Source organism: Pipistrellus kuhlii, unplaced genomic scaffold (genome assembly GCF_014108245.1).
Source record: "Pipistrellus kuhlii isolate mPipKuh1 unplaced genomic scaffold, mPipKuh1.p scaffold_m20_p_1, whole genome shotgun sequence".
NCBI lineage: Eukaryota > Metazoa > Chordata > Mammalia > Chiroptera > Vespertilionidae > Pipistrellus > Pipistrellus kuhlii.
This window is the reverse complement of record NW_023425404.1, coordinates 156,784,060-156,809,482: the sequence shown is the minus strand read 5'-3', so window position 1 is coordinate 156,809,482 and position 25,423 is coordinate 156,784,060. Positions and strand designations below refer to the sequence as shown.

The 25,423-nt window shown below is 36.9% G+C and overlaps 2 protein-coding genes across 5 annotated transcripts in view; one reads left to right on the top strand and one right to left on the bottom strand.

The window, feature by feature from the left end:
• Positions 1-16,867, bottom strand: part of RASSF6 (Ras association domain family member 6) — a 52,560-nt gene extending 35,693 nt beyond the window's left edge. Inside the window, exons 1-2 of one of the 4 annotated variants that reach the window (XM_036414090.2) lie at positions 16,671-16,867; positions 3,493-3,591 (exon numbers count right to left, since the gene is read on the bottom strand). In XM_036414090.2, coding sequence (XP_036269983.1) covers positions 3,493-3,557 — 65 coding nt within the window. In that variant the 5' untranslated portion in view covers positions 3,558-3,591; positions 16,671-16,867. Of the gene's footprint in view, positions 1-3,492; positions 3,592-16,556 lie in introns of all 4 variants that reach the window. The other 3 variants (XM_036414063.2, XM_036414073.1, XM_045571778.1) reach the window with 3 other exon arrangements.
• Positions 16,321-25,423, top strand: part of LOC118723284 (protein CMSS1-like) — a 48,383-nt gene continuing 39,280 nt past the window's right edge. The window contains exon 1 of the mRNA XM_045570848.1: positions 16,321-16,347. Coding sequence (XP_045426804.1) covers positions 16,321-16,347 — 27 coding nt within the window. The remainder of the gene's footprint in view (positions 16,348-25,423) is intronic.

Here is a 25,423-nt window from a genome sequence, read left to right as displayed (position 1 = left end):
AGAAAGGGGGGAAGAAAACTTTATTCTTTAGAGAAAGGACCAGGAGAATAAAGAACCCAAAGGATAAAGAGAAATGCATGCATATAAATGGTGGGGATTAGCCAGAATAGGAATAGTCCTAAGAGCAGACAGGAGTCAGGGCAGGCACAGGAGCTTCTCTATGACATTTGTCTCCAGGTTTTGTCAGGGAAGGGAGGTTGATGCCAGAGTGTGCAAACAAGAGACAGTGTACTGAAGTTACCTGATACCTGATGCGCTTTAATCTGATCACAAGGGCAAGTCTAAAGGTTTGAGTGAGAAAGAACCTTGCTTCCTTGGTAATCCAGGCGGCAAAGCTGCTGTGTCATAGCTGAAGTCAACTAAGGGACAATGGTTGTAACCTCAGCGGTTGTAATCTGAGAGGTGGGCCCCCAGGACAGTTTAGCAATACTGGTGGGGCAGATGGGAGACATGATTTCATGAGCTGACCTGAGTCATGCAGAGCTGAATAACAGGAAAATGCGTACATGGGTTTATACATTCTTCTCTTAAAGTCTGTACTTTTCCTTCTCTGAACCTTCCTCCAGGTTTGGTAACTTTGTTTTCTAGGTTGGGTAAGCTTACACTGCACAGAAAGCATGCAGGCAGAAGGAAACACTGGTGCAGCCTAGGGCTGTTGTCTTTGGAGATACCACTCTTCTTATTGTAATTTTCTCTGGGAAGAGGAAATGTAGAAGAGGGACCTTCTTGGGGCTGTCCTGGGCTCTCATCCTGTTCTTTGCCTCTTATCATTCTCTTGGGAGCTTCTTACTTTTTATTCACAACCTCCCACCTTCTCCATCATTTACCTACCTTGAAACTAACTTGCCCCCTGCTAGTCTTGCAGATCACTCAAACCTTTTCTTATCTTTTTCTCTTCCCAACCTGTCATCTTTTAGGTCCTCTCAACAATGCTCATCTTGTTACCAGGGACATCTCTGACCAGTCGCTAGGACCTTTCTGTAGAGGTTATGTTCTCTGACCTTCATTGTCAATGTTTCAGTTAAATTTCCCAGTTCCTCAGTTTCCCTGTTTTCCTTGTATGTCCATCAATGCTTCAGTTATCTCGACATCTCAAAGTGGTGTCATTCATATATGTATGTTATGAATGGCACATATGTAATGGGTAATATAGTAAATATATACTGCTCTCTGTTCAGTCTCCATAGCCATTCTGCTGACTTTTCACCCAATATACTTCTTCCTTGCCTCCTTGTTTTCTATTTTTCTTACTTCATTTCACTCTTTTCAACCTTGGATCTGGAATCTTTTTTGTTTATACTTATTCCCTTTTTGATCTTACTCATTTGCAAATGTAACATCTGTAGAGCTGAACTCCTGATCTACCACGAACTTGTTCATTTATAATCTTTATAAAATCAGAGAAATTTAACTCCATTTTCTCAACCAAAACCTTGAAATAATCCTTGTTTATTCTCTTTCTCTCACACCCCACATCTAAACCTCCAGGAAATCCTATTGTCTCTTCTTTAAAAATGTAACTAAAGTCTGAGCTTTTTTTTTTTTCCCCCTCCACTGCTGCCACCTTGGTCAAAGGCACTATCATCTCTACCCTGGAATATTATCATCTCCTGGATAGTTTCTCCACTTCTACTCTTGTCTCTTCATTCTTCTTTTAATGTAACAGCTAGACTGATTCAGTCACCCATGAACTCAATATCCTTCAATAGCTTCTCATCGTGTAGGTGGGAAAAATGAAGTCTTAAAATGGGTCATATATCATATCTCTAGATATGAGACCCTCCTTATCTAGCCCCATTATGTCTCTAATGTCAGCTTCTACTGTCCTTCCTACTTCACTTCTCTACACTGGCTGCCTCCACCCCTACAGGCACATGCCTGCCTTAGGTTTGTGAACTTGCTGTCCTCTTTGCCTGGATCCTCCCAGCCAGATACCTACACAGCTTGCTTGTGCACCTCCATCAGGTTTTATTCTAATGTTACTTCCTCACTGAGGACTTCACCTGCCTGCTCTCCACTCCCAGAACTCAGTACTCCCTTTCCTGCTTTATTTTTATTCTTCATACCTTTCAGCAGCTAATAATATATATCATTACTCATTTATCTTCCATACTGACTGTACAGTAATCCACCCTTATCCACAGGGGATACATTCTGAGACCCCCAGTGGATTTCTGGATAGTACCAAACCCTGAACATACTATGTTTTTCCTATACATACATATCTTCAATAAAGTTTAATTTATAAAATAGGCAATTTCATAAATGGAAGATTTGTTCTTACCATAAATCTTAGCAACCTCAGCATAAAAATTTTTTCTTTCCTTATTAAGTTAAGAATGTTTACCTTTACTTTAAAGGAAGCATTGAAGGCTTCTCTTTGGCATATCTGAATCTCCAGCATCCCTAACCCAGTATTTTGGGGCTGTTGTAAAATAAGGGCTACTTGAACACAAGCACTGTGGTACCCTGGCAGTGGATCTGATAACTGAGGCAGCTACTAAGTGGCCTTTGGGCGGGGAGCCTATATGGCCAATATGCTAAGCAAAAGGATAATTCATGTTTTAGGTACAACAGAGTGGGATGGTGAGATTTTATCACCCTGCTCAGATTGGTGAACAATTTAAAACTTATGAACTGCTATTTCTAGAAGTTTCCATTAAACATTTCAGATTGTAGGTAACTCTAACTGTGGAAAATGAAACTGTGCATAAGGGGAGACTACTGTATTCCTCTTTAGAAGGCAAACTCATCAGGGTAAAGGCTTTGTTTGTTTCATTGCTGAATGGTCAGGATCAAGAAGATTACCTGTCTACAGGGAGTTTGTAAGTATTTGAGGAATGAATCCACTATCTTGTACTTAATGTCTTCTTCCTACTTTTTACTATCTTCAACATGGCTTTAACTCCATTTTTTATCATATTCGTTCCCTATGATTTCCTATTTCCAGTTCCCACATCACTTATGTCCACTTCCCTCCCTCATTTATTTGGCTTTGTTTCTCTTTATTGTAAGACAGGCTCTAGCTCAATGAAGTTCAGTTCTTATATTTTTTATAATAATTTTTAAATCTCTACTTTATTTTCCCCAAAGCAACATAAGATGCTATTAGCTATGTTTAAGAAAATAGCTGTGGATGTTGGCCATATATTGCATAATCTAATGGAGAACAGTAAAAATGAAGTGTGTCCTGAGGACACAAGAGAGATAGAAGAGATGACAGGAGACCCTATGTTGGGCTCTTGAGAATCATACCAATGATTAAAATAAAAATTTAGCCATTAGACCAGCATTTATAAAATGAGTAATTGTTCCATGAAAGGCTATAAACCAGTCTGTAGGACATCTTTCTTCAATTTATTTAATGTCTCAACTGGCGATTCATATTATTGATCTTGTGAATGACATATCATGCTTAGAATGACATAGTGCTGGATATAATCCACAAAGGACTGGCAACTAGAATAACATGTAAGACAGATATACAGTTACCCAGTAAGGAATGTCCTCTCATTGACGAAGATCCAAGAGGAGTACTGGTGGGGCATCAAAGTCATCTTTCCTCCCTTTTTGAGGTCATCGATGGATACCCTAAAACATTAGAATGATATTAATGGCATGCACCTGTGATGCATTCATAAATCAGTTTCTGACTTAAACTGACTCCTCTTGTTGTGTCCCTAGTGTGTAAAAGTATTTGGGGAGGGGGAGTGTTTAAGTAATGTTTCATATATGGGCATGAGGGATGGGCTGGGGAGAAAAGGAAAGAGAATATATTTTTTTTACCATGTGTCTTACACTCTGTAGGTGAGCCAGGTTATAGACCTTCTCTCATTTAATCCTGCGACAATCTATCCCAGCAAGGTATGCAGGCTATTACCTCCACTTCAAACTCTCAGAAAGTAACGGAGCAGATCATTTGAAGCACAGCCTGAATATCTTCCTGGCCTCTACTTTGTTTCCTTTTCACCAACATTTTTGTAATTTGGAAAAGGTTATATCAATTAATTTTTATTTTACTTTATATAAATTAGTCCATGCTAAGATTCTTTTCAAGGATTTTTCTATGTCTAAGGGAATTAATACTGAGGATAAATGAGATGTTCTGCAAAATCTTCGTTTGTAAGAAAATAAGGTTAGAGTTCAGAGTTCAACTACAATAAAGTGACTTTGTAGTCACTTTCTAAATGGCCTCCTCCAAAGCTCTTTTTCATGATTGCTCATAATTTGTTTTTGGAACATGTGTTGTCTTCTCTGCCCACTCCTGCAAGCCCCAACCCACTTAAGTTTTAAGATTCTTAGATGTTTTCCTCTGTTCTAATTATTCAATCTGTGCTTTTGAGAAAAATCTATTATGTCTCTTTTGATGTGATCTTTCATTTTAAACTGAAAATTGTTTTCTTCGTATAATTTAGGGAACATGGTAGTAAAGGACAAAGAACAAACAATTTAATTTTGACAATCTAAAATGAAAAATGATAAAGAGGACTTATGAAAAAATATCAGATAAACCACAAACAAATTAACTTGACAAATGGTCTTCCTCTTGGTAATCAATTTGAGAAACTGGCAGTTGTGGGAAAGAGAGAGAGAAAGGCAAACAGGGCAGACCATAGTTGTAGGAAAGTTAGAACACAAAATCCAATGTTGGCCCATGATAAATGCTAATGATTTGCAAATTTATAAGTGGAATCCTGGATCAAAGTTATAATAATAATAACTTTATGGTTGATGGCTGTCTTAGCTATACTCCTGGTAAGGAATGTACTTAGAATATCTAAATCTGTCATTACTACTATTATAAAAAATCTTATTTCTGAATTTTTAGTATTTGATTTGGAATACATTCTAAGGATTTTTTTTTCCATTTTTTCAATTTATCCACAATTCTAATACTACCAGATTTAGTGATTTATAAGTTCCATCCTTCTATAAATGCACAGCTGTGCTTGGAGTGTTTTTTTTAAAAAATATTTTCATTTATTTATTTTTTACAGAAAGGAAGGAAAAGAGACAGAGAGCCAGAAACATCGATGAGAGAGAAACATCAATCAGCCATCTCCCGCACACCCCCGTCTAAGGATGTGCCCACAACCAAGGTACATGCCCTTAATCGGAATCAAACCTGGGACCCTTCAGTCCGCAGGCTGACACTCTATCCACTGAGCCAAACTGGTTTTGACTGCTTGGAGTGTTTGAAGCTGCCACAGAGCTTACATTTTATTGATAAATATAAATAGAAAAAATGAGATACCATATGAAAAATTCTGCCCTGCTAGAATAATGTTTCTGAAGACTTTCTGGTTGTATTTTATAATAAAATCTCCAGAAATTTATGAAAAAATGTAGAAGTCTTCTGTTATTATATTTTAAAATAAAATTTCCAGAGACTTGTGGGGGGAAAAATCAGTTTTAAATTTCTGCTTACTTAGCAGCCCCATATTATTTTATTTAAGAAGATGTTAATTACATCTAGAAAATTTTACTTTAGAAAATTAACTTTCATTTGTAATTCTAAAAGAGGACATCCACGAAAAATACACATGTTGTCAAAACAAGCAGAAGGAAAATCATTTAGGCAAAAAATGAAAAAGGATCCCAAGTCAAATTTATAGAAAAGATTCCTTTATTAACTTTTGGTGAGAATATGTTTGTATATTTTCAGAAAACTCCAAGTCTATGTGGATTCCTGCAACAGAGAGGAATTGACTGGACTGCTCCAGCCTTGAAGACAGAAGAGAAGCAGTCCAGACATGGAGGGCGCTGACAACACCTTGCCATTCTAGCAGTCAGCAGCTGTGTAACACTGCATGTTGCCCAGGACCAAGCCAGAGCGGGTCGGACCTGCATTACCACCATTTGTCCACCATCCAAAACTTAAATATCATTGCTGACATGTATACATAAGGAACTGTTTGACATTGAAATTGGGACTCAAAGACCTGTTGGCCCAGAAAGGAACTCACTACAGACTGATTCATTTGCCTCTCAGCATAACCATTATTGCTTGTCTCATTTTCGGTCTTATAAGTGTATTTCTAGTATCACATGATCTCACTCATCTAGGGTAAATAATGAATAACATAAACTGATGAACAAAAACAGGCCCGGAGACAGGGAAGCATTGATCAGACTGTCAAAGACTGTCAAGCCTCAGAGAGAAGTAGGGGAGGGTGGGGGTAAGGAGGAGAGATTAACCAAAGGACTTGTATGCATGCATATAAGCCTAACCAGTGGTCACAGACAACGGCGGGGGGGGGGGGGGGGGGGGGGGAGAAACAATGTGTGAGGTGGGGTTTGGGATGGGAATGGGGGGGATGAGGACAAATATGTGATGCCATAATCAATAAAGAAATTTAAAAAATAAAAATAAGTTTCTGTGATAAATATCTATTGGTTTTGTAACAAAACAAAAAAAAGAAGATGTTAAATCCAAAGGCTTCTAGGGTCCCAAATGAGGCATTTTGCTAAATTTTTGTGGCAACATAGGAATACAAGATAGCTATAGTAGAGAAGAGATCCTAGAGGTATGAAGAAAAGAGAAAACTGTATTAGGTAGAGTGTAAAACTTCAGAATAAGTGGCCCAATGCAAGGAAGAATGGACCAATTTGGTAAGTTTTTGGAATATTTCTAGAAAGAATTTTCTCCTGTAAGATTCTGTGCAAGGAAACATATTCTTCCTATTACAGAAATTAAACGCAAGCTGGCTTAACCCTGCCCATTCCCGCAGACACAATTTTAAGTTTTCAGGCAGCTAAAGTCAAGCCCAGACTCGCAGGGTTGATTGTGATATAACATCACTGAAGTCTCCTTCAGGCTCTGGAAACTGTGGTCAGACATGAATAATATCCTCCTTTAGGTTGTCATATAAATGGCATTAAGGGATAACCAGAGATTTTAAGTATAATTTCTATTCATTCCATTGCGTCAAGCCTACAGAATTAAAAGGAACATAGCCAGAATAAAAGGGTAGGCTGGAGAGAAAAGGTGAATTTTTTTATTTAAAAAAGAGAGGGAGGGATTTCTTTCTTTTTCTTCTGAATCAGATTATTTTGTTTGGGATAGGGTGTATGGAAGACATTTCATGTTTTTCTTTCTCTAGGAGACTAGCAGTTCAAAACAAAACAAAACAAACAAAAGCAAAAAAAAAAACCCACAAAAAAAGCTATTCTCACATTTCTAATGCATATTTTTCCTTATAGCACATTGTTAGTTTGAAATTGTGTCATCTCTTTGAAAGCTATGAGCACATTTCATCAGGCATATTGTAATAGTCTCTAAGCTGAATAGTTGACGAGTTTCCCATTATGCTTTTACCATTCTGATCTCACTTCATCTTCTTGTTCACAAACCTTCCTGAGATCTCATTCTTAGCAAAGCAAATATAGCCCAGGGCCCTTAACATGACATTCAGGCTTTCTGTAATCCACTCAAACCTACTCTCTCAAACTTAAACTTGAAGCTACTGAGAAACTACAAGGCCTTCAAGTCTAATGAAATCTCAAGCCACAGAGTGCTCTATCAGTTGCTTTGTATAAGAGAGCAATTGTCACTACAGGTCCAGATTTCTGCTTCCTTCTAGTACCTGATCAGGTTTGACCTTATCAAATCTCCCACAGCCTATTATCTACCCTGTTGTGATGCCATTTTCTGCATTTGACCTTGTATTGTTATTATTGATTTATGTGTTGGCTACTCATATCCTCTTGCTCAATGAATATGTTCCTCTAGATGGGAATGTCATCCTCTTTGATAGCACATCATTTAGAGGAACTCTCCACATCATGGAGACGACTCAAGCTCCAGGGGTCAGAAGCTCAGCAAACTGGGCAAATTAGCTCTGTAGGTCAAAAACTACATGAGGTATTTTAGGCTCCCTTGGGACAGAGACACAGCACACTCTGTGAGCCCAATAAATCCCACTTTCTCATTCATAGAATGTCACCTGAGCTGTTTGGTTACACAGCCCTTGCTCTTGTTTCTAAAACCTGAGTTTTACCTCTAGATTTGTGATTCTTATCACCCACAAAGAAAAGTTATTGATGCACCCTAGTAACATTTCCCCAATGGTTACCATGAGGTTCAAACACTATCTTCCCCCTCCTGAATCCAGATAAGTTATCATCTATTCCTTTAATTTACCCCTTCTTGCGCCTCTCCTCATATATTCCAATAGTTCATTTTTCTCTGCCTCTTATCAGCGTTTGACAAGGTTGATTGTGCTCTCCTTTTGAAGCACTTTTATCTTTAAGGCTTTTTAAAGTAATCACAACAACCCTGACTTATTTTCTTGCTGTCTCATTGGCTTCAATATTTTAGCCTCTTCTGTTGACTTCTCTAAGAATCACAAAATGCTGACTTTTCATGTCCTTGGCCATCCTCTCTAACTACACTTTGTTCCAGATAATTGAATTAATCTCCATCACAGCCTCTCTGCGAAGCTCAACTATGTACTTACTCTCTTTGGATGTCTAACAGCCATCTCAATATCAACCTGGCCAAAACAAAACCACCGACTTTCTCCCATGCTCCAGAATTCCCACCTCCACAATTCTGCCCAATTAAGTACAAAAACAAAGAGTCGGTCTTATTTTTAATTCTTCTGTCATAACCGGATTCCAATCTAAAAGTAAGTCCTATTGATTCTATCTTCCTATGTAACCTGAACTCAAAAGCTCCTATTTCCAAAGCTATCGCTTTGAGCTAGGCCACCATCATCCTTCTCCTGGATTATCTCATCAGTCTCCTGACTGGTCTCCCTGCATTCACGTGGTGATCAACATTCCATTCCTCACACAGCATCACGGCAATTTCAAAGATCAAGTGACTTTTTGTCATCCTATGATTAAGACCTTGCAAAGACTTGCAAGAATGAACTAGAATGAAATATAACCTTGCGATTACTCATGAGGTCCTGTCAATCTCTTCAGTATTCGCTTCCTTTATATATTATTTTCCTTATTGGATCTATATCATTCTCATTGGCCTTCTTTCTGGTTTTCAATTATCCCCTAAGTTCATTCCTGCCTCAGGGACTTATACTTGCTGCTCCTCCTAGTTGGAGCATCTCTTCCTCCCCACAACCCCTACCACCATTATGCAGATCCTGCCCCTGTTTCTTCTCTCAGAGGCTTTCTGTAAGCAAGTCTCTGTCACTCTTACATTATTTTCAGCTAGTTACATATCAGTATCTGAAAGGATCTTATTTATTTACATTGTCTGTCTTTCCTAAGTACAACACTAATTTCTTACAATAGGGGCTTTTGAAAATTTGCCTGTGTACATCCAAATATTAGAATTTGCATGGGAAATGAAAGAATTTCAATTAATATTTGTTGAGTGACTAACTGAATATAAAGTTGCAGATACAGTCCAAAGAATTAAGAATTATTTATAAACATTTTCTAGACCTCAGCTAAAATGACATTTTAGCTGAGACTAGAAGTTGGACATATTTTGAACTGAAGAACCACGATGGAAGCCCCTTAGAGTCACAAAGTGAAAACAGACAGTGATGGGCTAAAGAATCATTGCAGAAGACTCCTGTGTGTATTCATGAGCTAGCTAAGGCATCATTAAGGGTGGCAAACAGCAGCCTTGTAAACTGGTGATCTATGCTGAACCAAAGCAAAAGATTTCAGATGGGATTAAGGAATTTCAAAAGCTCTGACCTTAGGAAGAAAAACAATTGAATGGAATTTAGGGAAGAAAATAAAAACAACATAAATTTTTGTTCATGGGTGGTATATACTAATTAAATAAGAAAGAGTATTGACCATATCTGAATCTAAAAATTAACAAAGCAAAATATCTTAACAGTCTAGATACCAGAAAGGTAAAAACTTGATTTGGTAAAAGTCTCATTTTATTATTCACTGAAGGCCCAATGAATGAAATTCATGCAAGGGGCTTAGCCTTCACAGTCCTGGCTGCCTTGGCCCTCAAAGCTCCTGCTTTGTCTAGAAGATTATCGGATGGTCGTTCTGCTGTTCAGTTTAATTAGCACATTAGCTCTTTATTGTATAGGATTGCTGAAGTGATACATAGATCTATGAATTCAGATAATTTTCCCTCTCCATTTCCACTAACCATGATTCATAGCAAATTAAAAACTGGTTTGGCCCTTGTGAATATCTTTTAAATGATGAAGATTTGGTAGACTTTAAGTAGTTTCCTCAAAAGGTTTAAGAGGATGATCACAGAGACTATGATTAGCAGAGATAGAGAGGATTTATGAAAACAGAAAAAAAAATTATATAGAAGCCTAGAGTTCTTACTTTGGACATTTACCATTATTTTGATAGACCATAATAAACTATAATTTGAGGAGGAAAGCAATTGTTATAAATCTATAGACTTTACTGGGAGGGCTCTTCAGTCTTGGGGCCAGAGCTTACTCACTTAGATTGTATATGAAATAAGATTACTCATTTAATAAGTGTGGCTATTTATTCTTTCATTTTGTCCAGACAGAGTGGAGCTCAAAAGATAACAATTAGAATTAGATAGGTGAGCAATTAAGTTCTGGAGAAGTAAACAGTTCTGAAGGTACTAGGCAGGTCTAAGGTCACATAGATCTAGGTAGCTCAATAGGGAAGGAAAGAGACTAACAGGTAGAATGGACCTGAACAGGCAGATTAGAAGCTTGAGCAGGCAGCGTGGGAGCACTGAGTGTGTGGGCAGCAGAGACTGAAGAGCATGAGAGAGCATCAGTGGTTTGTCTCCCCCTGCTCTGTATCCTGCCTAGATGTGGGCTTGCCCTCACTGACCCATTGCCAGAAGGAAGCCAGGAAATGGAAGGGGAATCCAAGCTGAAATGAACTCAGAAGGGCTCATTTAAATGACCTTCCAGTGCCCAAGCATGGATTAGTTAAATGGTTACCTGTTTAAAAGTGGAAAATTTGGTTCACTCCTTTGTATAGTCAACAAATATTTCACAAGTTCCTTCTTTGAACTCACATCCATACTAACCACAGGAAGTATAGCCTGTATCTCTAGCTGTAATCCCTGATGCCTGAGGTCAGTGGGTCTACAGTGTCAAGATGGTCATAATTTTAGAATGAACTAAAACAAAAAATATAGGTCTAACTTCCCTAGGATCCCCAGCCAAAGAAAAATTTTTACTGCCATTTCACAGGAAAATATATGCAGCTTTCTAATTACTTACTTCTTTCTCTTTCTGAGTAATATATTTTATTTTATTTTATTTGACTATTTTTTCCTTTTTAAGAGAATTATCGCTTATTTTAGTTTTGTATTACTCAAAGTGAGTATATATGCAGACACAAGTATATAGATATAACAAATGCAAAATAATGAATATATTTAATATATGGGGAAGCATATTCAAATAATATTAAAATTGAGAGCTTTGAAGTTGAATGATAGTTATTTTCTTTCTTATTTCATACCCACTTTTAAGATCACATACAAACAAAATATATAACATACACCATAAAAATTATAAAAAACATAACACATTGAAATAACAAGTGTATATTTCAATTATTAAATAAAATCATATTCAAGGTGGTACACATGAAGTTCTTTTTTAAATTATTGATTTGGCTTGAAGAGGCAATAGAAAGTTGAAAATATGTATTCAATTCCAAAATAAAGCTATAAAGAAAATAAGCTCTGACCTGGATTCATAAAGTTGAGAAGAAAAGATCTATATAAAATTATCTAAATAAAACAAACAAACAACCCACCTATAATTCTATTTATTATCCAAAAGAGTCAAGAAAAATATGGCTTCTGAGAAACATTTGTCTTCATATTTTTTCAAAAAATGCATTTCATTTGCAGAGATGGTAAAAGTTCAGAGTTGGGTTATTTAAACTATCATTTCATTAAGTGATATTGATTGCAGTTAGTTGTTTTGAGATGAAAATAAACAAAAATGTATTAAAGTACTTGAATTTAAGACAGCACTAAACAGGATGTGGATCAAACAACCAGACGTCTACGTGACCATGTCATTGCTCTCAGTTCCAGTAGAATCCAATTTGAAATGCCAAGCTTTTAATAGTACATTTTATATTTACACATTGCTAAGACCACGTGCCTTGTTCTTCCCAGAGTGTCCTCAGGGAAGTGAGGGGGGCAGGAATAGTAGATAAAGCAGGCTAGCTTTAAGACATGTCAGGATTCAAAGAATCTTGCCAGCCCACAGTCTAGCAGTCTAGAAGGGAGCTGCTCAGTCTGCCAACACACCTTCTGGAATTGCCAACACACCTCAAAGATTTTCTACTTTATCTAAGTTTCCAAGAAGACATTCTAAGGTGACTTCACAGACATCATGACTCATCTTTCCTGTTCATACGTTGGCTGCAAAAGAATTGGGAGACTCTCTTCTCTTAAGCTCCATTTACTAGGCTTGGGATGATGTTGATGAAAAGTTGTCTTTAATCATTTCAGCTACTAAACTAGTACCCTCATCACTTAAAAAGGAGACACCTAAAATATTGGTTTTGTACTTGAGATGATGTTATGAAGGGATGAAATCACTATATAGTATCTGACAGCTCTGACAGACATTAATTTAATTTTATAACAGGGCCTAGTCCTCTCTAATCCTGGACTTGGCTGCAAAGAGAATATTCAGAAAATGTTCTTTCTCAGAGGCTATATTTTCAATTGAATAAAACTTGAATATGTTTTAAAAATCTAAACTTTCTATGAAGCCCACATATTTCTTTTTCTTTTTTTCCTCCATGTATTTATAACAACCCTAAATTTCCTACCACCTTGTAACCAATGACTCTATATAAGTAAGTTGAATGTTAACATTAGATTTCTATTTCAAATGAAAGTGTAATATGCTTCTTATTTTACAGAGTTAAAAATATCAGATGTAAATCTTTTAATTACATGTTAAAAAGACATGAAATATATATATATATATATATATATATATATATATATGTTATACTATTTTGAATATATTTGAAAATTTATTTTTTTCTTAATCACTGTTGGTTCTCTCTCTCTCTCTCTCTCTCTCGCTCTCTCTCTCTCTCTCAATTTCTCTCTCTCTCTCTCTCCTCCCATCCCAAAACATTTAATAGTCTATCTTAAAATGTTATATGCATTAGAAATATTAGTAGAAAAACACATGTATAATAAAACAGTCTTTAACAAGGAAGATTTACCTACAGTTATGTGGTTAAGTAAGTTAATTTCAAGTAAATTAATCTCAAATATAGTTAAGTATATTTATTTTAATTGATGGCACTGTACATTGTTGAGACATATGCCTATTAAGAAATAAAATCAAATAACTTGGTTTAAGAAGTTCTAACAGTTGGTTTGATCAAATAATTGAATTGTTACCCTGCTCCTAGGAAATTACCTTCAGGCCACTTCACAAAGGACATTCCCTTTCGCTTAGACCACATTCCACTTGCTAAGACCACATTCCACTTGTAAAGACCATTATCTCTCCCCTCTGGACCTTTCCAGGATCCAGAACTGCACAGGAAATTCTCCACCTAGAAGAAGCCTACCTAGAGTCCTTTAAAAGCTCTGACTCTCCATTTTGGGTGCTGGCACCATTTTGGGGGCTCAGCTCACCTGGTATCCAGATGACCTAATAAATTTATAAGCCCTTACCACTTTGGCCTTCTGTGTTCCCTCTTCGGCGACCCTAACACTAATAATATCTACTCAGTGTAAAAGCATATTTCTGCTTTGAAAAATGTTTAGTAAAAAGCAGCACTGAAACTTATTCTAAATGGATTTACTACTTTTATAAGTTTTTAATTAAACCACATTAAGTTCAATCAGACTCTACAGGACAATAATGTAGTTAAGTTGGTTGGTTTTATAATTCTATCCCCAATTCTCTAGTCCATATTCAATTATAATTACATTGGAGAATTTTAACTCTACAATTTGGATAAAAACCATGCCCATTGATAGATGAATGGATAAAGAATAGATTTGCAGTAGTAAGTACAGGAAAGAGAGTTTATTCACTATTGTAATAATCATAACATTAATGTCTTTGTCCATAGAAATAACAGTAAACCACTTTTGCCCATTTCTGTATATACAATGGAATATTAAGCAACAATAAACAAGAACAGAATGGCCTGGCTGATGTATCTCAGTTGTTGAGAATCAACATATGAACCAGAAGGTCACAATTCAGGGCACATGCCTGGATTGTGGGCTCAATCCCCAGTAAGGGGCATACAGGAGGCAACCAATTAATGATTTTTTCTTATTATGGATGTTTCTATCTCTTCTGCTCCTTTCCTCTCTGAAACCAATAAAAAAACATTTTTTTAAACAAAAGCATAGAATCTTGCCATTTATGACACATTAATAGATTTAGAGGGTATTATGCTAAATAAAATGTCAGGCAGAGGAAGATAAATACTGTATAGTTTCACATATGCGGAATGTAAAACAAAACAAAACAAAAGTAGACTCATAAAAACAGGGATCAAAATCATAGTTACCAGAAGGAAGTGGTTGAGGGAATGGGTGAAAAAGGTGAATGAGAATATAGTTAATATTACTGTGATAAATTTATATAGTGACAAACACAGATGATTACTAGAATAGTGTGTGTGGGGGGTCACATTGTAAGGTGTAAAAATGTCAAATCACTATTGTATATCTAAAACTAATATGACCAATATAAGATTGCATAACAACTATTCTTAAAAAATAAATTTTACAAAGTCAGGTAGTATCAGCATTCACACACACACACACAAAGATGAACAGGATTGACTACAAATCACTTAAGTGTTTTATATTAGTAAAATAAAAAGATAACATTTTAACAATGGAAATACTTTGCTAGTCACAGCTACTAAGTCTGCCTTCCTCAAAGTTATGAACATTAATATAACTCGTAGCAATGCTGCCCTGGCTGATGTAGCTCGGTTGGAGCATTGTCCCTTACACTGAAAGGTGGCTGGTTTGGGTTCGATTCCCAGTCAGGGGACATACAGAGGCAATCAATCAATGTCTGCCCACCCCCCTCTCAGAAATTAAAATTTTTTTTAAAAAATCTATAAAAAAAACCACACTAATGGCAATATTAATAAAAGTTCCCTTTAAATGAAATTTCTTGAAATAATTGAATAATTGCCTATAATTTAAGTTTAAGAGGCAATGATCAACAAAAAAAAAAATAGTTACCATTCTTTTATATATTTTGGCCACCAACACAAATGGAAGTGTACATCACTTCAATACAAACAATATAATATGTACTGCAATGTAAAGTGGTGGATGCTATGGTCTAATTTTTTCCAAGTTTTTCAAGGGGCAATCTCTTTTACTAAATTCAGACATGAACATGGGTTCCACAAGATGGGACTGTGTGAAATTCTTCTACTAAAATTATACTTTAGTGTTAGAAATAACAGATGGATATACATGTGACTTTTCCAAAGTAAAACTGATTGAGTAGCAAATATGTCTGAATTTGCCACCATCTACTCTATTTGAAAAATGGCAAGAAGCCAGGGAATGTCATTGCTTCATAGAAAGACAATACTTTTCCCACCTGCCACCTGCTCACAGGTCCTGGATCCACAATGTCTGGTCTCCCCTGCTCAGCTTCTGCTTCCTAGTGTGGCCCCTTCGGCAGAGCAGGGTATTCCTTCATGCGAATAGGAGGGAGCATGTATAGAATACTTGCTTAGTGTTTAGTTCCCTTTGAAGCCCTATTGGCAGCTCCTGTTAGGATGCTCACTTTTAGAGAGGACAAACCGAAGCTTAGATAAGTTGATTCACTTGCTGTGGAATAAAATACCAAGCGGCAAAGCCAGGACTTGAACCAATGGCCCTCCTGCCTCAGAATGTTATCCTTAACTCACGGACTCCCATGTAATTAGCTATGATTCTCCTTTCTTTTTTTTTTTTTTTTTTTGGTACAGTCTTAAATTATATCAGAAATCCTTTGCAATTTTTTGGGGGTGGGGTTACCTTTTTTTGTAGCTTTGTGGAAACAAAAGCTTAGCTGACTGAACCTTTTATTTGTTTTTTTAATTTTTGTTAATCTTCACCTGAGGGTACTTTTCCATTGATTTTTAGAGAGAGTGGAAGAGAGGGGGAGACACAGACACAGAAAGAGAAACATTCATGTGAGAGACACATCAATTGGCTGACTCCCCCCACCTGCGTACCCTGACCCGATCTCACCTACGTGCATTTAGACAGGAAACTGCAGGCTGACGCTCTACCCCCTGAGCCAAACGGGCCAGGTTTGAACCCTCTAGTTAAAATACCTTCCATGCTAGCTGATTCAATACAACATTGCAAACCACAAGAACACTCAGAGGCAGGACGATGGCATGGCGAGAGTCCAGTATCGCTGGAGAGTAAGCACAATTCCAGGTCCAGTGCTCACTGAACCATTTCCCTGAAGCAAAGGGAGGAGGGGCTCATTGGTCACCCTAACCTCCATTCCTGTCCCCTCTTCCCTCCTTCCCCTCTCCTCACAGGCATACCTCATCAGGAAAGAGCATTCTGAAAAAAAAAAAAAAAAAAAAAAATCTAGAGGAAAAGTAATGCCCTTTTCACCTGTTACACTGAGAGCAGAAGGAACCTTTTTACCTTAACTGCCCGGCTGAACTTGCTTGCGACAGTTCATTCCCCTGCTGGGTCACAGACTCTGATTGCCGGAAAGTCAGCGCTCACTCACCTGTCCTGGAGGTCCGTGCCAGGTGTGGGAGGAGGGGAGCGCAGGCTCACCTGCACACCGCTGGGGCTCTGCTCCCGGGACACACACACACACACACACACACACACACACACACACACACCACTTACACACTCACACACACTCACACAAGGTCATCAAGCCCCAGAATCTTAGTTAATTATTACTTCCTTTCACCACCGCAGGGCAGGGAGATGTCAGAAACCTGAGCCACTCCCTGCGCCTCAGTGCATGTTGGGAGTGTTTACTTTCTTTCTTAGGAGGATCAGCTGATAGACACCCTCCTTTGCTCCTTGTCACACATTTTGAGAAGTGAACTGACATACTGATTAATGCTTTACCCATTGAGTTGGACTGATTCTACTCTATTTTCTAGAGGAATAGTCCATGTAAGAGATGACAGCAACTAAGACTTAATGTTGTTGTTGTTATTATTATTATTATTTTATTAGAGAGAAAGAGAGGAAAAAGGAGGGAGGAGAGAGAGAAAGAGAGGGACAGACAGAAGTATAGATTGGTTGTCTCCCTACACGCTCTTACCCGGAAGCAAACCCCAACCTAGGTGTGTGTCCTGTCTGGGAATCAAACCCAGAAAACCTTTTGGTGTACTGGACATGAGCCACCCAGCCAGGGCCACCTGTGTTTGTGTTTTTATGTTCTTTTTCAATGAGAAATTTCAATGTTTTTTCCTCTCTCTCTCTCTCTCTCTCTCTCCCTCTCTCTCTCTCTCCTCCAACCTCCTTTACCCACTAGTACATTTTCATCCGAAGTAGTGCTTCCCACACATGAGGGTGCACCAATATGACTTGCTAAACCCCAATAGGAACACAGCACCTGTGAAACTGATCTATTAGGTCTGGAGTGGGCTGTAGGCACCTGTATTTCTTTATAAGTGCCTCAGTAGAATCAGGTAGTCATCAAAGTTTGAAACTACTGTAAAAGTATAAAAGAGGAAATGAATAATAACTTAAACCCTACCTATAGAATTGAATTTGGAGAATTTGCTTTTCCTCAGTACTTCCAATTTCAAGAAAGCCACCGAAGTCTAGTTCACTAGACTGATTGTGGTGATCATTTTGAAACATATACAAATATTAAATCATTATGTTGTACACCTGAAATTAATATAATGTTATAATGTCAACTATTCCTCATTTTTTTTTAAAGGCTACCTCTTTGAAACTACCAAAATGCCAAAGCTTTAAAAAAAAAAATTAAATAAGATCAGTCCAAAGAAAGGGGTGAGCACCAAAATTTAGAGACCCTTAGAGGACAGATGCTGTGGGAATAAAAAATGCTTTTACCACACAAGTATTTCCTGGTGTCATCGATGCTTTACCTGTTTCTTATGTAAAACAATTCTGGTAATATTTTAAAAAGCTTTTCAAGTATAATCCTTAGAGCTTTCAAAAGGAATTCAATATTGTTCCTGCAATGAGTTTAGTAAGCAGAGTTGATATCTCATCTCGTGTCCTGAAGGTTCAAGTGCTGAATTCACAGATGGACTGATCGTCACTCAAGATTTTCAGGTCACATGTTTGATTGATCACAGTATTTCAAAAAGCCAGCCAGTTTAGCTAGTTAACTTATGGTCTGTAGAGGTCAGATACAACCAGATTTATCATTCTTTGGATGATTTTACTAGAATCAGGTGAATGGATTTTTTTGGGTCACAGTCAAAACTTGTACCACCTCATTTATGAAGACATGGTATTGCTTGTGAGTATTAGTGTGGTGGCCATGCTGGCACCACAAACCCCGCTGTTATGGACTGACCTTTTAATGATGACTAACAGACCTGCAGTGTCTATACCCATCAAGTCCAGGACTTATTTGTTTAATCCATGCTCCACCCCCAACATCTGCACTCCGTGGGCATCATTCCTTTATGATCAGTATCAGGGCAACTGTTTTTGCATTTTTTATGTGCAAGCATCCTGGAAACCTTTCTTCTGATTACTAATTTGCAACTGGTTTCCACCTGGTAGAGGCTCAGTGACTCCTTTTGTTTTTGAGTACTTACCCTTTTGCATATGCCATGTTTTGTTTTATAATATAAAAATACATAATCACACTTGTGATGTGGAAATTTTGGAAAACACAGACATATAGAAAAAGACATCTTACAATTCCATCTCTCAAATGTAGTTACTATAAACAATTTGGTGAATGTCTTTATTGATATAGTTCCTCTAAGGGTATTTACCAAAATGCTACTACATTTGGCTTATTGTTTAATAGCCTGTTTTTATTACATAAAACATCTTATGAATAATTTGCCATATGTTAGTCAGTGTTTTTCCCCCCCACTGCAATGTGATTTTAACTAGTTACACTATATTATACCATTGGATATACATTATCTATTTAATCAGTTCCCTATTGTGGAAATTTATGTTTCTATAAACAACACTGTAGTAAATGTTTATATTCTACTTCACACACCCATGATAAGGCCTGTTATAGCTACATTTCAGAAATTAAAGTTGCCCAGTGAAAAGGAAGGACCTTTAAAGAAGATTTCTCTCTTTTTTTTTAAAGTGTCAATTTTATACTCTGAGGGTAACTCTTGAATTATTATTTGTTTAAATATTTATCAATTTGAAAGCTTAAAATTCTATTGTATTTTAAATATGTATATTATTGATTACCTGTAAGATTGAACTCTTTCTTTAAACTTTTCCTATATTTTTGTTTTCTTGTTTATTATATTCATTATCCATCTTTTCTGTATTGATTTATAAGATCTCTTTAGATATTAAACACATCAACTCTTTGTCATATATGCTGTGATTATATTTTCTAATATTGTCTGTTAGTTTTGTTGGTATATATTTTGATTACAAATTTTAAAAATTTAAATAATTCATTAATATTTTTATTGTATTTTTTGAAATACAATATATATTTTATTTGAAATATCAATAATATATTTTAATGTTCAAAAAGCTTTCCCATTCTTAATGCACATATATATCTATACATATGCATATACATTTTTTTTCTTCTGATTTACTTATTTAACTATTATTTATGTATTAAATTCAACATTTCAACCTATCTGGAATTTATGTTGTTAAAAACTGGGATATTTAAATCTAACTTAATTTTTCTAAATAATTAGTCTATTAAGTGAGCAGCATTTTAAAAATAATTATAGATCATAAACTTCACAAGGCAAATACTAATACTGTGCTCTTGTCTATTTTATTGCCACAGCTCAGTACAATAATTGGCAAGCCCATGGGTGCTCAGACCAAATACTGAATAGTCACTCTTGATTCCTTTTGCTTCCTCCCTCCACTCCAATTTGCAAAACATAGTGCAAATTCTGATGTTTTGTCTTAGTCTCTGCATCTCCACTACCACCTAGATTAGTAAGCATCATTTCTTGCTCAGATATTACACATGGTCTCCTAATGGGTCTCTGCCTCCACTCATGTCCCGCTACAGTCCGTTCTGTTCTTCACCTTTAGCCAGTGTAAACTCTACAAACAAAAATCAGGTCATAATACCATCTCTGATTTTCTTTGCTGAAAACCTGAGTGCTGGTTGGCCACATCCTCACCCCCAATTGCATCGGGGATAAAAATCTAAATCTGAGCTTCTTGTCCTTGCCTATCTCTTTGACCTATACTTGCTGCCCTGCATTGAATTTTATTCCAGGAACAGACCAAGCTGTTTGCTGCTTCACTTGGTGTTGCCTCTGCTAAGAAAGCTCTGCTCTTGTCACAGCTGATTTCTTTACATTTTTCTGCATTCTTGTGTGTGTGTGTGTGTGTGTGTGTGTGTGTGTGTGTTTTCCCAGATATTATCTCCTCAGAGATAATCATTCCATGACTGATCCAAATAAAGTCTCCAGTCTTTATCACAGCCTCCTATTTTATTGTACTAATGATAATTATCACTACCTGAATTTATTTTACTGTTTTGTTTATTCTTCAATGTATATTTGTTATTTTGGATCATCTGTTTATTAGGATGATCCTCTCATGAAATCATAACAGAAGAAGGACCTTCAGTTCTCTGTTCTCTGCTCTGTTCTCAGTGCCTAGAACAATGCTAAGCCATGTAAAAGGCTCAAGAAACATGACTATGAACAAATAATGGTGCCTTAATAAATGTGGGTTGAGTAAGTAAATACAGATCATATTTTTTCCTGGTTTAAAAGAATACTTTTATTAAATACTACTGTACATACAACCTTTCCTTGAATTTTCCATCCTTGTAATGCCTTACATAGCTGCTCACTATAGAATAATGAGGATTTAGTATTTTTAAGTCATGATTGTCATTAGCAATTTCTCACAGGCCAGCAATAATCGATGACTTCATGTCTGAGGGAGAAAGGCTCCTAAAAATAGATATTTTTCTTATTTTATTATCTCTTTTAGGGCATGGAACTTAGTGCTGGATTGACTGCCAGTAATGACTCTGATTTGCTCATGCCTCCACATATCTCTTGGAAGGACTTTCCTACACTGGTTTGGGCTTGGCCATGTGACTTGTTTTGGTCAATGAATCAATATCAAATTATATAAGCAAAGGCTTGGAAATCAGCTGTATACTAGGACTTACCCTCTGTTGCTCTCAGAGTCCTGAACCACTGTACTGACAAGCCTGAGCTAGCTTGTGGGATGATGGATGATGAGACCTTGGCCCAGTTATCCCATCACACCAGCTAGCAGCCTAATAGCAGAGCCACCAAGCTAACTGCAGTGACTGAAGAACTGTAAATAAGTCCAGCTGAGAACAGCAGAACTCCCCAGCTGAGCCCTGTCCAAAGCACCATCAATGGCTGTGTTAAGCCACTAAATGTCTGTGTTTATGTTTTAGAGCACAGGCTAACTAATACATCAGGAGGGTTTGCTTCTCCCGCCCCCCCCCCCCCCACCATTCACACACAGATGTGTGTGTGTGCGCACACAAAGGTGCATACTCACCAATATAGTGTTAATTGGGAAAAAGAAAAATACTTGTATCACAATGTGTTCCTGCCACAATTCTGCTGTAGGGATGCAATGACTCATGAAAATGGAACAGAAAAGCAGTGAGGGAAAAAGATGTGAATTATCCTTAGATTGAGTCATTTCTAAAGACCATTACATCATATCTGAAAAATATGTAGAGATGATTGTAACTTGAAGAAAATGAGTGGAGAAAAAGAAGTTGCCTGATTATAACATTCTGTGACCCAGTTGCCATGGGCCACTCATATTGAGACAGGACAAGTGGAATAGGGAAACTGGGACAGATAGCCGAACAAACTGACAGAGCAGTTTTCAGCAAACACAGAAGGTCACCTCCTTGGAGATATCATCTAGGCCTCAGTTGTATTTCAGTTCCAGACCCAGCGAAGCAGCAAAACCAAGTGGGCAACACCAGGACCAGCTGCAGTGACTGATCACTCCCTGCCTTGACACTGACCAATCAGTGGAGACCACAACCCTGAAAGAGCACACCTAGAAAACTGATTAATATTCTGCTGAAACTCTTCCCTGATTCCTCCCCTAAGATTCTGCCTTGCAAAAGAGAGATAAAGCTTCAAGACAAAGGACCCAATGGTCACTCTCCCTCTGGGGAGCAGCCCAGCCATTCTCTTTCCCCACCCCTCCCCCCAACAGGCATGCATCTCCGACCTAGACTATCCTTGGAACCTAGGCTATTATCTAAGTGAGTTGAAAAAAGAAAGCAGAGTAGCTCTTAACACTAAGGGGATTCCCAATAAAAAACCCAACTGGAGATTGCCTTAATAAGGAAGCCAGCCGAAACCGGTTTGGCTCAGTGGATAGAGTGTTGGCCTGCAGACTCAAAGGTCCTGGGTTCGATTCCAGTCAAGGGCATGTACCTTGGTTGCGGGTATGTCCCAGTAGGGGGTGTGCAAGAGGCAGCTGATCGATGATTCTCTCTCATCGATATTTCTAACTCTCTATCTCTCTCTCTTCCTCTCTGTAAAAAATCAATTAAAAAAAAAAAAATAAGGAAGCCAGACATTCCCAGTAAGGCAACATAATAAGTTACTTTTCCAATATGCAAAGTTCAGAATAAATATAGTTTACAAAAGGGAGGTTTGCCAGAGAGATCTTAATAAATTACAGCAATTATAACATTAATTCTCTGGGGAAAAGTCCCAAAATTTATCTTGAGCTTGTGGAATAAACTGCCATTTCCTATTTAAATTAAGAAACATGTAATTGTTTTCCTTTTTAAAAAAACAAGACTTTAGAACTTTAATTAATTTATTTTTTAATTCTTTGTTGAGAAAAAAAAAGATAAGAGATGAGTAATTTCTTTTTAAAATTCCCCCAAAACTTTAAAGTAATGTTGTTACTGGTGTACAGGTCATTAAAAAACTTTTGGGTAGTTGATGAATTTTTTAAAAACCTCACCCTCTGTGATTATTGTATATTCTGCATTTATATTGACTTTTGAATCAGGCTATGATTTGCCCTAATGTTGGGGGGAAATGCCACACACCTGCTTTTATAACTTAAACAATGAAAAATAATTATATTAATTGAGAAGTGATAAAAATAGTTCCCGTTTGTAATCTTCAGTATGGGCTGTTTTTCAATAGTATTAATGGCCAGTGGAAAGAAGTCAGCTTAGTCCTTGAAAGTTTACTGGAATGTGACTGAAATCTAGGTGGGGACATGGCTCATTTCGTTGATCACCAGGGTTGATTCTGCTAATCTGGCTGGCTGTGCTAATGTTCCTCTTCCCTCCCCAGTACCATGTCCATCCCGCCCAGATTTGCTTGCCCCCCTAACTCAAAGAGGACTACCTTCCCAGACAAGGGAAAATTTTTCTTTGGCCGGGGGTATAGGACTAGCTGCTGGGATCCCTGCTAAAAACAAACAACTTTTAAAGGTTAATTTGTAGGAGAACACAGGACAGTCAACTTCCAAGACTACATCACATTAAAATGAGGTGCTGCATATGGAAATCTGCCTTTCTTTAAAAAAAAAAAAATATTTCTATGTGCCAGGCAGGTTCAAAGATGGTCATACAAAGACCAATAAGACACCCTCTGCTCTTCAGGAGCTAACAGTCTTGAACATAAAGATGGATTCAATTTGTCTTCTCTGCCACAGGAAAGAAGAGATTTAAAACCACATACACTTTCAAAATTCAGTGACAAAGAAACACAGGATAAAATGGTGTTTTGATAGATTTTTTAAGAGGTATGGAGATATAAGGCGTTTTAAACAGATATACCCTTTAAATGAGTGCAGAATCATTTTCGAATAAATGAAATGACCAGTAATTATTCTCCCATCCTAAATGTTATTGCTTTTCAAAAACTGGTAATTGTGTAAAAAACACATAGAAATTCAATAGGCCTGGCTGCTGTGGCTCAGTGGTTGAATGTTGATCTATGAATTAGGTCGTGGTTTGATTCCTGGTCGGGGCACATGCCTGGGTTGTAGGCTGGGTCCCCAGTAGGGGACTGCAGGAGGCAGCTGATCAATGATTCTCTCTCATCAACGATGTTTTTATTTTTCTCTCCCTCCCCCTTCCTCTCTGAAGTCAGCATAAAAAAATATTTAAAAAAAAAAGAAATTCAATGGAATGTGACAGTGATTGCTATTTTTCAAAATATAATACTTAATAAATTTGATTTATATTCTTTTCTGTTTCTCTGTTCCCTTTTCCCCAACACACACACATCTTAATATCATAGAAGACATCTCTTCAAGTTTTGGGAAAAATGAATAAGATAACAGTATAACAATAACAACAATAACAATGTATTGTATGAAAATTTAATTGTACATGACAATAGCTTATAAGCAATTAAAGTCAATGTACTTTAATAATAACAACAGTTGAATGCTATAGAATGTCAAATTGTCACCTGGACATTCTTCAGGAATGTATTGTAATGGTGAACATATTTTTAAACAAGATATTGTAATATTTGGTATGACTCTGGACAGAATACATGAAATTAGAATTTGTTAAGAAATCATAGACATATGACTTTTAAACAAATAACACAATCCTAATTAATGCAGACCTTATATGATAAGTGCTATACTTGTCCCCTTATGTTTGCCCTATTACTAAAGGACTACATGATTGATAGCTTCCATCATTTCACATTTATTCCAACCATCCTGTTTCTTATAGTATACATCTGGCTCAGTAGTCATGCTTGAGGGTAACAAAATATTTTTTATCTTTTCATTTAAAAGGCCTCATACTTAATAGCAGACTTTAAAAATGTTATCAAGTGTCAATTATTGTTTTTCTTAGAAGGCTCCACAATTGCTTTCCATCTCCCCCTTAATAACTACAACTATATGTGGGTCATACATTCTAAGCATAGAGCTAGTGTAATTTCAGAAAATACGATATAGCTGAGCTTATGTTGGTTATAACCACAACATGCAACTCCTAGAGCAAACCCTGTTTGCATCAAAAGATCCTTCGTGGAGTCAATTTTTTTGTGATGTCACATAGGTCACAGTATATTGGCAGAACTAGGTTTAACATTTGAGTGATGCAATTATATGTCTTCTGGGTTGTATACTCATTAGTTAAATAAAATGCTGATCTGGAATAGATGTTAGACTATCTTGAACCACTCTCATTAAGCTATGTATTTTTTTCTAATTTCTACTGATAGTCTTTGCTTCTGACATCTAATATTCTGCACTTTTGCTGCTTTTATTTTTTTGTTGGTCCAACAATCCTAAGGATATAGAGTTTTTACCAAATTTCTTCTGCAC